Here is a 14,368-nt window from a genome sequence, read left to right as displayed (position 1 = left end):
GTAAAAAATTTGGCAAAATTCTACCAAATGAAAATAAGCTTCTAGAAGTAAAAAATGAGTTTGTAGGCTATAAGATAAATGCACAAAACTAAAACATATCTTTATATACTAGCAATGAACAATTGGAACTAGAAAATCAAAACCATTTTTAATTGCAACAAAATATAAAATACTTAGGGATAAATATAACAAAAGATGTTCTGAAAATCTATCTATATATAAAAGCTTAAGCAATTGTTACTACCGTATCTGATGACTAGTGGGTAACTATGATACACACTAACCACCAGGGGGAAGATCCTCAATGGAGGAGATGCCCCCTGGTGGTTAGTGTGCTCTCACAGCCAACCTCCCCCAGCCGGCCAACCCCCATGGTCCAACCCCACCCCCACCTCTCCCACTCCCCATAGGCTGGCCCAAATTGACTCTGATCCCGGGCTAGGCCAAAGGACCCCACCTGTGCACAAGTTTGTGCACTGGGCCTCTAGTTATAAATCATTGCTGGGAGAAATGAAAGGCATTATGGAGAGATGTATTGTGTTCGTTGGTCAGAAGACTTACTACTGTTAAGATGTCAATTCTTTTCAAATTGATCTATAGATTTAATGCAATCCAAATAAAAATCCCAGTAGATTTTGAAGAACTTGACTAGCTGTTTTAAAATTCATGTAGAAATAAATGTAAAGGACCTACAGTAGCCAGACAACTTTGAAACAGAGTGACAGAGTTGGAGAATTAATACTGCTAGATGTCAAGATTTATGGTAAAGCCACAGTAGTCAAAATAGGTGGACAGATTAATGAAACAGAGTATAGTTCATAACAAACATATACATGTCAAAAATCCCATATATGATCAGTGGAGAGGGCATAAAGGGGATAAATGGTGATGGAAAAAATAAAATAAAAAATTTAAAAATCTCATAGATGTACAAATGTTTTTTGTTTTTAAAAAAATATATTTTATTAATTTTTTACAGAGAGGAAGGGAGAGATATAGAGAGCTAGAAACATCGATGAGAGAGAAACATCAACCAGCTGCCTCTTGCACACCCCCCACTGGGGATGTGCCCGAAACCAACGTACATGCTCCTGACCGGAATCAAACCTGGGACCTTTCAGTCTGTAGGCTGACGCTCTACCACTGAGCCAAACCAGTTTCGGCTGTTTGGGGTTTTTGACAGAAAGTGCAGAAGGCAATTCAGTGGAGGAAGAATAATGTTTTCACCAAATTGTGGTGGAACCATTCCACATTCATGTGCAAAAAAATAAAATTTGATATATGCCTCACATCATATACAAAAATATACCCAGGATGAATCAGATAGCTAAATGTAAAATCAAAGACTGTAACACAGATTTGTAGAAATCTTGATGACTTTGAGTTAGGCAAAGATTTCTTAGAAATAATTCAGAAGCACAATTTATAAAGAACTAATTGATAATTTGACTTACATAAATAAAAAAAAAACCAACCCTGCTTTTTCAAAGATATAATTAAGAGAATGAAAATATGAGTTATACACTGGAAGAAAACATTTAAAAGTCATATATTGGATAAAGGATAAAAAAAATTGAATATCAGGAGATATAATATATAGATATAATATATACTAGAGGCCTGGTGCACAAAATTTGTGCACTTGGGGGGGGGGGTGCCCCTCAGCCCAGCATGCACCTTCTCCAATCTGGGACTCCACAGGGGATGTCCAACTGTTGGTTTAGGCCTGATTCCTGTGAGATTGAACCTAAACTAGCAGTTGGACATCCCTCTCACAATCCAGGACCATTGGCTCCCAACTGTTTCCATCTGCCTGTCTGCTTGATCATCCCTTAACCACTCCCCTGCCAGCCTGATCAATGCCTAACTGCTCCCTGCCAGCCCAGTTGTCCTCAATTGCCCTCCCCTACTGGCCTGGTTGCTCCCAACTGCCTTCCCCTGCCAGTCTGGTCGCCCCCAACTGCCCTCCCCTGCAGGCCTAGTCTGCCCAACTGTTCTCCCTGCAGGCCTAGTCACCCCTAACTTCCCTCCTCTGCCAGCCTGGTTGCCCCCAACTGCCTTCCTCTGCTGGCCTGGTCACCCACAACTACCCTCCCCTGCTGGGCATCTTGTGGCAGTCATCTTTAATCACATGGGGGTGGTCATCTTGGGTGAGGGCATGAGGGTCAATTTGCATATTACCTCTTTAGTATATAGGATATACAGATTACATAAGTACAGAATATATAAATATTTTAAAAGCATAGCTTCCGATACAGGGTATGTAAATCTGAAATGAGCCTTACTGGGCTGCAATCAAGAGCTGGTGGGGCTGTGTTCCTCCTCGAGGCTCAGGGGAGATGTGGCTCCCTGACTGTCCCAACATCTGCAAGCTTCCTGCATTCCTTGGCTCCTGGCCCCATCCTCCATCTTCAACGCCAGCAGCATTGTCTTTGAAATTGCTCTCTGACTTCCTCTCCTGTCTCTCTTTTCCACTATTAGGTACCTTGTGATCACACTGGGCCCACCTGGGTAATCTAGGATATTTATTTATAGAAGGTCAGCTGCTTAGGCGCCTTGATCCTATCTGCAACCTTAATTCCTTCCAGGACATGGGCATCTTTGGGGACCATTATTCTGCCTATCACAGTATAACTTGATATGAGAATCTACTTCTTCCAATGTATATTTTATGAGATACAAATACAAACCAAGTATTTAAAAAAATATATTTTATTGATTTTTTACATAGAGGAAGGGAGAGGGATAGAGAACTAGAAACATTGATGAGAGAGAAACATCGACCAGCTGCCTCCTGCACACCTCCCACCAGGGGTGTGCCTACAACCAGTGTACATGCCCTTGACCGGAATCAAACCTGGGACTTTTCAGTGCACAGACTGATGCTCTATCCACTGAGCAAAACTGGTTTCAGCAAAACCAAGTATTTTTGATGAAAATTTAATGTCCAGATTGAGATATGCTTTAGTAGATTCCAAAGACTCAATTTTTTTAAAGAAGTATTTCAATAATTTTATATTGCTTACATATTGAAATGATAATTTTTGGATATGTTGGGTTAAGTAAAATGTATTATTAAAATAAAAGACAGATAACCCAATAGAAAAAAATGGATAAAAAGTATTAATAAGAAATAAATAAAAAAAATACAAATGATCAATAAGCCTGTCATAGTATTCTTAATTTAAAAGGGCCGCCAATATCTAATATTGGCATAGAAAGCAGAGATTCTCAGAAACTTTTGATGGGAGGGTAGTTTGATAAAATCTTTTGTAAGCAGTTTTGCAATGTTTAAAATTTGAAAATGAAATAACCATTTAACCTAGGGTTGAATTTTAAAAGTTTGCTCCGAGGAAAGACAAATGCATGATGTATGTCTAATGATGTTCACTGCAGCATTTTCCTCCACCAAGAAAACATGGAAAGCAACCAACGTGTCCTTCAATAAAGGAGTGGTTAAAGTGTCTCGTACATTCCTACCAGAACGAGGTACATGCAAAAATGGAGCTCAGGGGTCCCCTTGTCTGTTCTCATTCCTGTGCATCTCGTGGCTCCGTGGCGGTCTGGCCCCCACAGCCCACTGCTAGCCCCACTGAGCTTCCAGCTAATTAAAACACTGACCTCTGCCTCCTCCCCCTACTCCTAAATCTAGGCCCTGCCATTCTGTGAAAACAAAGGTACACCTTTGTTTTATCTTCTTTCCCAGGAAACCAGCCTGCCAAGACTGTCTTTATGTCAATGCTGTTTTCCTCCTTTGCCTCCTCCAGGTCTGTAAATCCACTCAGCATGCATTGACTTTATTTCTTTTTTTTTCTTCCTTCCTTCCTTCCTTCCTCCCTCCCTCCCTCCCTCCCTCCCTCCCTCCCTCCCTCCCTCCCTCCCTCCCTCCCTCCCTCCCTCCCTTCCTTTCTTTCTTTCTTTCTTTATTTTTGATTAAGGTATTACATGTGTCATCATCAAAACAGCACCCAGCAGCGTTAGGATTAGGAGAGGAGACTGCAGGGTCAGGCGGCCTCTCCTGTATGTGATTGTCCAGTATTAATGCTCCCTCCTAGAAGTGCAGCTGCTTCCCCATCCATCTTGTCTTTCCTCTCCCAATTCCAAGCTTTTAGTCTAAATTAAATCAAACTTTAAATCAATCTTCCTTCCCACGGCTGCGCTTACCCTCCCTGTTCTCCCGGAAAAATCAGGAAACCAGAACAGAGCCTGCCCTCCTTGGTGGCTAACCACTCTGCCACCCTTGCTGCAGGGGGCTCAGAGGGGAGACTGGGCCTGCAGGTTGCAGCTGTCACCTCCCGGGCTTTTCTCTCCTGAGGTTTCTAAGGCTCCTGCCCTGCCTCCAGCAGGCGCTGGTGGCCTGGGCCACCGATGTCAGGTCCACAGCCCCTCCTGAGCGGTCTTTCTTTCTCCAGCCTGGCCCTCTCCACCGCCCGGCTGCTGGGGCAGGACTCCCATCCTGGTGCTCTGAAGGCCCCAGTTCCCAGCGCCAGCACCCTGGCTGGCGAAGGTTCGAGTCTCCGGCCCCGCCCCCTGGCTGGTAGGGAAGTGGACTGCCTGCCTCACCTGCTGCTGGCAGGGCATCCCAATCCCCGCAGCGGGCCAGTGCCCTTGGCGAAGGGCCTCCCTGTCCTCCCGGAGAACACCCCGGAGCCCCGCCCGGGGGTCGGGGTGGCAGTCACAGCTTTGTATCAGGCTGTTCAGAAGATCTGGGATTAAATTGCCTTTTAAAAAAGTTATCTTTATTATAGAAAAGTATTACAGATGTCCCTGCCTTTTTTCCCCACTGACCCTCTCCACCCCGCACCAACCCCTCCTAGGCCTTCACCACACTATTGTCTGTGCCCATGGGCGATGCATATATGCATGTGTAATTCCCTGGTTAATCCCTCTCCACCTGTCCTCCATCCCCGCCTTCCCTGAGATTCCACAGTCTGTTCCATGCTTCTGTGTCTCGGGTTCTATTTTGTTCATCAGCGTATTTTGTTCATTAGATTACACATATGAGTGAGATCATGTGATACTTGCCTTTCTCTGACTGACTTATTTCACTTAGCATGATACTCTCCAGGTCCTCCATGCTGTCTCACAGGGTAAGAGATCCTTCTTTTTTACTGCTGCATAGTGTTCCATAGTGTGAATGTACCACAGCTTTTTATCCACTCGTCTGCTGATGGGCACCTGGGCTGTTTCCAGATCTTAGCTATTGTAAAGTGTGCTGCTATGAACATAGGGGTGCATACATTCTGACTGGTGTTTCAGGTTTCTTAGGAGGATATCTTCCTAGAAGTGGGATCGCTGGGTCAAGTGGCAGTTCCATATTTAATTTCTTGAGGAGACACCACAGTTCCCATAATGGCTGCTCCACTATGGAGAACAGTGGGTTTCCTTGAATCGCTTTTTAAACTGACTTCCATCAGTCCTCCTGTGTGTAGGTCCTCTTTGCCCTCATTTCCAGAGATGCCTGGTCCTGCCAGGGCCGTCTTTGCTGAGGGTGCTGTTCGCAGAGCAGACAGAGGGGTGCTCTCCGGTGCTGGTTGGGAACCTCTGTGGGGTCTGCTGGTCAGTGTCCTCTGCGCACCTGCTCCTAGCTCCCCGCTGCTCAGCGTTGCCCTCCCGTCCCTCCCACCAGGGCTGCTGCCCGTCAAACACATACTCTTCACAGGAGGTTCGGGGTTTTAAACCTGTCATTCTCCACCAGAAGTTTGAATTTAAGTTTTGATTTTCTTATAAATGAAGGAAGCACTGACAGTGTGTGTTTTACTCACTTGAATATATTTCTTCCTCTCTCTGGCACACACACCCTCGCTCACTACCATTTTGCTCTTGATTTCTAAGCCTTTCTCTCTTTTGCACTATTGTCAGTGAAAGTTTCTCCATAATATCATTTTTCAAAAAAAATTTTTTTTTGAAAAAGATGGAGAACTTTGGCCATTGTTTGTAAATCCTTTAAAGTGATGTATTAAGAGCATACAAGTTCACAGCTGCTCTATTTTCTTAGTAGCTTGTTACTTACCTTTTTTTTGAAATATTGCTCATGGTTCCCTTTTGTTCTTATCACTTCTAACTCTATTTTTATTTAATTTCAATGTTGCTAAATTTACTTTCTTTTTGCTCAAATTTCTGGCTTATCTTTTTCCCATTGTTTTGTTTTTAAACCTTTTTGTTTATTGGTCTCTCTCTCTTTTTTATTTTATTTTTTTATTTAAAATATTGACTTTTAGAGAGAAAGGAAAGGAGAGAAGGAAGGTGAGAGAGAGAGTGAGCTCCACCTGTTCACTTATTTATGTAACCACTAGAGGCCAGGTGCACGAAATTTGTGCACTGGGGTGGAGGCACTCAGCCTGGCCTGCACCACCTTGCAGTCTGGGAGCCCTCAGGGGATGTCTGATTGAAGATAGGGCCTAAACCATCAGTCACACATCCTTAGCACTGCTGTGGAGGTGGGAGAAGCTCCCACCATGGCCACTATGCTTGCCAACCGTGAGCCCAGCTCAGGGCTTCTGGCTGAGCACTGCTCTGCACAGACCACCAGTGGGCAGCTCCTGCATTGAGCATCTGCCCCCTGGTGGTCAGTGCATGTTATAGTGACCGTTGGTTCCGCCGTTTGGTGGATTTGCATATTAGCCTTTTATTATATAGGATTGGTTGATTTTTGCATGTGCCCTGACTGGGGATTAAACCTGCAACCTCGGTGTAGCGGGACAACGCTGTGACTAACTGAGCTACCTACCAGCCCAAATTAGCTCCTCTTTAAAGCCAATTGTCCACTTCCAGTCTTTTAAGAAATAGGTCACTCTGACCTAGTTTCATCTATTATGAAAACTGAAATGTTTATACCTAGTCTGTGCTATCTACTTATTTTTCATTTTCTATTTACCTTTCTCTCTTTTTATGTTTCTTTTCTCTATTTCTGCCCATTGTTGAACTTGTCACATTTATGATAATTTGTTACTTTTTTTTCCATCTATGTTTTGGAAGCTATAGTTTCCATTTCTATTCTGTTCCGTTTCTCCACGAAGCTGAGAAAGCCACAAGCAGAGAACTAGGGTAACCAGACGCACTTATGAGTCCGCATCCGCGGAAGCGGACCCGGCCGATTAGCCAGCATGTGGCCAGGTGTTCATGGCCCGGGAGACATTCCGAGCAGATGCTGAAACCACTGAGAGAAAGAAAAGTCTGGAATCTCTGAACGACTCTGAGTCTGTCTGTGGAAACTGCCAGGGACACGCACTGGGAAGAGCTGGAGGGGCAGGGCAGGCTGCGGGCTGTGCTTTAAAGCACCTTGGCCTCGTCTTCCCTCCGAGCGTGAGCGAGCCCTTCCTCTCCTCCCATCCATGCACACTGTGCCCGCTGACCTCCGGGGAGGGGAGGGGAAGGCACAGCTGAGAGAGAGCGGGAGCGGGCCCTGAGAGTGATCCTCATCATACGGCATGTGCTCTGGGCAGCGTCCAACGTGTTTGGGCAATTATGTCTGCCCACCAGCTAACAGCCGTCTGCCGGAGGGCTACCGCCTGGGCTCTCTGTCACTGTAAACAGTGAGCAGGACACCTTGTTCCAGGAACCAGACACTGAGAATTAGCCCATTACATGTAGCTCATGCAATTACAGGGAAATCTGTGGGCTACTTTGCCCGCAGGCGGGCACGTGTGAGGTCCTACTGTCAGAGCGAAGTGAGTCAGGCCTGCCGGGAGCGAGCGGCTCAGAGCGGCTCGAGGGTGGGGGCGGGTGGGTGTGCAGGCTGGGTGAGCTCCGGGTGCCTGGCACCACGGGTAGTCTCAGGCAATGGCACAGGGAGCTGGCTGGGAGAGGGCAGAGAGGAGGGTTCCCAGGCAGGGCTCTGAGAGGCGGGAACCCTGATGTTGGTTATAGCCATCAGAGCGATGTCGCCGTAGGCCAGTCAGGAGAGCCAAGATGCCGCTGAGGACCCTGGCTGACCTTCCACATGGAGAGCAGAGGTCGGAAGGAGAATGGTGGTGGGCGGGCCAGAGGTGTGGTGCCCACTGGGGAGCAGGCCCAGGGCAGGGCCAGGGGAAGGGAGGGACACAGGGAGTGGGAGAGCACCCAGACCTGAGGATCTGGTGCCAGGATTAGTGCTTGGTCATGATATGTGGGGTCCAGAACCAGTCGCCCCAACATGTGCCTCCGTAGTACACGATTGTTTTGAGCTGACGGCCACCTTAGCCACAGGCTCAGGAGAAACTTCTACCACCCTCCCCCGCTTCCCCCCGCCCCCCAGTGCCTGGGAGAACTGAATGAGGGCCTTGCCCATAAGAGATGATCAGCAATAACCTTTGACTCACCTCCGTTGCAGGCCAGCTTTTCCTTAGGAAGCATCTGCTCTTCCCAGCACCCTGCATGGATCTGTGAAGCCCCAAGGTGGTCTCACCCCCAGCTCAGGGTGTCTGTGCATCAGGCCTCCTTTCTGTCTCAGAACCTCTCATGAACGTGGGCTTCTGTTCATATGTATGCACTGAATTTGGTTATTTTTTCTTGCTAATCTCTCATGTCTCCTGATTATTAGACCAGCCAGAGAAACCTGAGGGTAGAGTGAAGGTTGTCCCTCGCTCACACAGATCCTTAATAATGAAAGCACAATATGCAAATCGACCGAATGACTGAACGGCAGAACGACGATCCAGAAGACCTTCCAGACAACCAGGCTATGACACACACTGGTGCCAGGCCAGCCAAGGTGGGTGTGATGCAATTGGTCAGGGGGCCCTGCCATCACCCCACAATCGCCCTGCAGAGGGAGGCCCAGGCCAGCCAAGTGATCCCACCCTACACATGTCACCTGCAGAGGGAGGTGACCTGTGGTGGTGGGGGAGCACTACACAGATGGCAAGCAGTGGCTGAGGTGGGGGTGGGGTGAGCTGCTGGCAGCTGGGGACCCTACCTGACGAGTCTCGGATTGCAGAGGGTGCAGGTGGGCTGGACAACCCCCAACCCCATGCATGAATTTCGTGCACCATGTCTCTAGTTTTTATAGTGTAATCCTTTGTGATCTCTATGTCACTGGTAATGAAGTCTCCACTTTAGCAATAATAAAACCAAAGTAAAATCAAATTAAGTGATTTGTCCCAAATCATACAAATTCAGATCTCTCTGACTCTTAAAAAAAAAAAATATATATATATATATATATATATATATATATATATATATATATATATATATATTTATATATATATTGATTTCAAGAGGAAGGGAGAAGGAGAGAGAGATAGAAATATCAATGATGAGAGAGAATCATCCTGCACATCCCCTAATGGGGATCAAGTCTGAATGTGCCCTTGACAGGAATTGAACCTAGGACCCTTCAGTCCACAGGACAACACTCTATCCACTGAGCCAAACCAGCCAGGGCCTCTCTGACTAAAGTCCTATTCAATCCATCAGCCTCTCTGGGACTTGTTTTTGTTCCCTACAGAACAGAGAGGCTGCACAGGACCAGGGTTCCCTGACTCTTACGGTAGTTCAGATCTTCCTTCCTGAGTTTTGTCATATCCACCTCTTATCCTATCTAATAAAGAGGGAATATGCAAATTGACCTTCACACTGTAACAGGATGGCTGTGCCCACAGCAGAGGCAGAAATTCTGTAACACAAGATGGCTTTGCCCATAACGAAGGCCGAGTTCTGGTAATGAGCCTTAACTAGCAATCAGCAGGGACCTGAGGCTGTGACCCCCACTGGGTGGGGCATGATGAGGGACCTCAGGCCGCACCCCCACCCCAGTGTCAGACGGGGGGACCTCAGGCCATGTCCCCCACTCAGCTGGACCTGACAGGAGACCTCAGGCCATGCCTCCTGCCCTGTAGGGTGGGGGCTCAGGCCATTCCCCCCACCCCAGTGCTGGGCTGGGGGACCTCAGGGCTTGATGGGGTACCTCAGGCTGCACCTCCTGCCCTGGTGCTGGGCTAGGAGACCTGAGGCCACACTCTCCACCTGGCAGGGCTTGACGAGGGTGGGGTCGGTCAGGTGTGGATCTAGCCCAATGGGGTTGGGGCCAGCTGGGTCTGGGTTTTGTGTGATTTCGAGGCGCACATGGGTGGGTGGGGCCTTTACTCTGGTTCCCATGGTGTGCCCCAGATTCTGACAGGAGGAAGGTTTTCACATACATTTTACTAATTTTCTTTCATCTCTGACACTTCTATTATAGAGAAAGGGCAAATAGCAATATTAAAATACTTCCTCTAATTCCCTTTTAATGTGCACGAATTTCATGCACCTGGTCACTAGTCTCTACTGTAATTTTTGTAAAAATTTTCCTTAAGCTGTCTCACTTTTTATTGTGACAAAGCACACATAACATAATTTACCATTCTAACCATTTTAAAATATATTTTTATTGATTTTTTACAGAGAGGAAGGGAGAGAGAGAGAGCGAGCTAGAAACGTCAATGAGAGAGAAACATAGTCCAGCTGCCTCTTGCACACCCCCTACCGGGGATGTGCCCGCAACCAAGGTACATGCCCTTGACTGGAATTGAACCCGGGACCTTTCAGTCTGCAGACCAACGCTCTACCACTGAGCCAAATCGGTTTTGGCCATTCTAACCATTTTAAGTGTACAGTTCAGCGCATTAACTACATTCCCATTGATGTACAACACATTTTAATTTTCAGTTGGACATATTAAAAAATAAAAGCATGATGTCACTCTCATGAACAGAAACCAGCATTCCTTTCCACTAACAGACGTGAAGACAGCGATGGCTAATGAGCAGCTAGTCATTGCACTGGAGTCTGAGAAAGGCCTGCCCCCTGCCCCCCATCTTTTCAAGGGAGGACCTCAGGGGTTGGGAGGTGTTAAAGGCCTGCTAGTCCCAAGTGACACCCCCCGCTGGAGCACTGGGGGAGGTGAAAGAGGGTGAAGAGGGCATTTCTCACAGTGATGCTGTGATGCCATGCTGTGCCCAGTACCTCCTCCTGCCCCGCCCTTCACTGAGCACCCCTGCCTCCCAGACCCACCCACAGGGTGGGAGCTGCCGAGATGCATGGGGCTCCCGCCTCCAAGGCTCTGACTCCCAGCCCCGACATAGGATCTCCCTTTCCTTTCCGGCCTGAAGCTCTGACTGGGGGCATCCTTTGGATGAATCTTTTACATCCCCTTCCCCGTTTGCCCCAGAGAAACCCGTGTCTCCCCAGATGTCCTCTCTCTGAGTCCCACATGAGGACTAGATGGCTGAGCCCCAGGAGCCTGGCAGCCTCGGATGACGGCCCTTCACTGTGACCTGTGTGTGGTCCAACGGTTACCGGGCCGCACCGCGGAGGGGGAGCGACTAGCTGCTCTGAGGGGTGAATGAGCGTCACCGGGGAAAGGGGAAAGGCGCACTGCTAACCCCGCCCCGCCCGTGGGCGTCAGGGTTCTGACAGAAAACACAAGAGCCGCTGCCTGGCCCGGGTGAGAACAGAGGCACCCCCCCGAGCTGCATCTCAGGTGGAGGGCAGGCTGGGTGGGTGCCCACTTCCTGGGACAACAAAAGTAGTAAAATGTGGGCGCCTGTGTCTCCTTGGAACACAGCATCAAAAAGCACAGCCAGGCCGAACTGGTTTGGCTCAGTGATAGAGTGTCGGTCTGCGGACTGAAAGGTCCCAGGTTCGATTCCGTTCAAGGGCATGTGCATTGGTTGCGGGCACATCCCCGGTAGGGGGTGTGCAAGAGGCAGCTGGTTGATATTTCTCTCTCATTGACGTTTCTAGCTCTCTACCCCTCCCTCCTCCTCTCTGTAAAAAATCAATAATATATATATATAAAAGCACAGCCAGGACCTGCTCCTCCCGCTGTGCACGTTGCTGTCAGTACCAGCAGGAAACCAGTGGTGGGGGTTCAGTGACAGGGCTGTGACCCCGGAGCCGGGCTGGGGATGGACACGGGGAGCCTGGAGGAGTGTCACCCTGAGCAAAGGCAGGGGCTTGGGGGCTTGTGGGGTGCAGGTTCTGACAGGAGGGGTCCTGGGCGTGGTCAGCCCTTCGGGGAGCCGCACCGAGATCTGTGCGGACACAGAGCACTCGCCTCACCTGGGGCTTGGCCTCGGCCTCGTCCTTGTAGTAGAACAGCTGGTCTCCGCGCAGCACGAACCAGCGCTGCTGCCAGTTCCTCATGATGCTCCTCTGCTTCTTCAGCCAGCCTGCCTTCAGCACAGGGCCCTGCCCGCAGGGGCCGCGGGGCTGCCTGGGGCTCTGGTCCGGCTCCCCCATCACCAGGCTTTTGGAGCGGGCTGCAAGCCAAAGAACACACCGAGTGAGTGGCAGGATGCTGCCCGTTTCAGCCCCTGCCCCACCCTGGCCCCAGCTGCCCTGTGGCTGGGACAGGGGAGCTCAGGGCTCCGGGGCTTGACCTCACTCGGCCCATTTGCCCCTCAGCTTCAGAGGGACACGGGCTGGAGCGCCTGAGCAGCAACATCCCAAGGTTATCTACCTGAGGCAGGAGCACGGCTTGCCTGCCTGGTTAGTTTCAGCTCATCTCTGGGGTCCTATGTTCCCTCTTTCCCCAGGCTTCTTCATCTATCCATACATCTGTCCCATGCATCTGTCCATGCACCCACACACCCACCCATGGACCCACACAGCCATCCTTCCAATTGTTCAATGGTTCATTCATTTACTCACTCAACTACTTATTGAGTACCTACTGTATGCCAGTCACTGTTCCCGGTGCTGGGGTTAAGCAGTGAAATAAGAGACACGAGGTTTCTGATCAAGATGGTGAAATAGGTGAATTTGTGCTTGCCTTCTCCCACAACCAGGTCAAAATCACAACTGATTCATGCAGCAACTACCATTGCGAGCCACCCGAACACCAGCCAAGCTAAGGACATAAAGAAGCCGCAGCCCTGGCTGGTGCAGCTCAGGTGGTTGGAGCATCATCCCGGACACCAAAAGGTGGCAGGCTCAATTCCTGGGCAAAACACATACCCAGGTTCAATAATTGGTCGGACCCGTGTGGGAGGCAACCAGTTGATTGATGTTTGACTCTCACATCAATGTTCTCTCTCTCTCTCTCTCTCTCTCTCTCTCTCTCTCTCTCTCTCTCTCTCTCTCTCTCAAAAAAAAAAAGACAAAAGCATGCATTGGGAGACGATTAAAAACATAATAAATCAGGAGAAGCCGCATGGAGATGGGTTGGAGGGGCAGAGACATGGAACTGCAGGTCCCATACTACAGTATGTGATTAAAAATTGAGAGGGGGGGGGGGTCTTGTCTGCAGAATTCACCCCTGAGGAGCGAGAAGTCCCAGTCTCACACCAGGCCTCCTCCAGGCATCCACCAGGCCTCCAGTGCCAGGAGGAGGAGTCCCCGTAACATCTGGCTATAAAAACCAGCAAGGATTGCATCCAAGTGAGATGGAGGGCAACCAAGGTACATGCCCTTGACCAGAATCAAACCTGGGACCCTTGAGTCCACAGGCTGACGCTCTATCCACTGAGCCAAACCGGTTAGGGCTCAGCTCCCCTTTTTAACAAACACTTCAGAAGAGGCATCTTTACTCTCTTTTGCAATTCCTCTCCTATTCCCTTATTTGGCAGTAAAATATACCTCACATGACATTTATCACTGTAACCATAGTTAAGTGCAGAGGTCAGTGGCATTTGGTACTAGTAGGTAACCATGACCATCATCTGCCTCCAGAACTCCTTCATCATCTCTGACTGCTTCCTGTTCTCTTTTGACCCCACCCCGTCAGGCTTTCCCCACCTGTTCCACCCAAACTGCTCTCATCAAGGTCACCAAAACCCTCATACTGACCAATCCAAGGCCACGTCAGTTCTCCCATTCCTTGACCCCTTGCAGCTCTTGATGGAGTTGGCTTCCTCCTCCAGTATCGCTTCTACCCTTGGGTTCCAAGCTCTCCCTCCTCTCCCCTCCTTCACTGCTCATCACTCTCAGTGTCCTCATCCTGCCCACCTCTTGGTGTGCTGTGTCCAGGAATAGTCCTTGGGCCCCATTTCTATCCACACTCGCTGTCTCAGGGTCCTCCTTCTGTCTCCTGGATCTACACACCATGGATGTGCAGAAAGCTCACCCCTGAACCCTAGACCCACATGTCCATGACATGCCCCCCTGAACACCTCCAATGCACATTCCACCCTGAAACCTTCTCCCCACCTGTCAGTGAGACCACGACCCTCCGGCTAGCCTTCATTTCTCTCCTGAATTACTGCTATAGCCCCTCCCCCAGCCTCCACTCCGACTTCTGTCTAAGCCTCTTAACAGGGCAGCCAGAGAGATTCTTGCAGGTGAGAGTGAGGCCACGATGCTCCCTACGACTGCTCTGCAGACTCCCCTTCTTGCTCTGTGGATAATGGGGCCATCACGACAGCCGCAAGGTCCTCAGACCAGGCCAGGGGTCGCTTGACCCCCT

General features: G+C 49.1%; 1 protein-coding gene across 4 annotated transcripts in view; it reads right to left on the bottom strand.

Moving 5' to 3' along the window:
- The window catches only part of ARHGAP22 (Rho GTPase activating protein 22), a 135,678-nt gene that overhangs the window by 88,165 nt on the left and 33,145 nt on the right, over positions 1-14,368 (bottom strand). For all 4 annotated transcript variants that reach the window (XM_045570687.1, XM_045570689.1, XM_045570690.1 and 1 more), the window contains exon 2: positions 12,025-12,224. In XM_045570687.1, the coding sequence (XP_045426643.1) occupies positions 12,025-12,224 (200 nt within the window). The remainder of the gene's footprint in view (positions 1-12,024; positions 12,225-14,368) is intronic.

This window comes from Pipistrellus kuhlii, unplaced genomic scaffold (assembly GCF_014108245.1).
Source record: "Pipistrellus kuhlii isolate mPipKuh1 unplaced genomic scaffold, mPipKuh1.p scaffold_m20_p_35, whole genome shotgun sequence".
Lineage (NCBI taxonomy): Eukaryota > Metazoa > Chordata > Mammalia > Chiroptera > Vespertilionidae > Pipistrellus > Pipistrellus kuhlii.
Note: the sequence above shows the minus strand (reverse complement) of the source record. Positions and strands in the feature narration are given on the sequence as shown.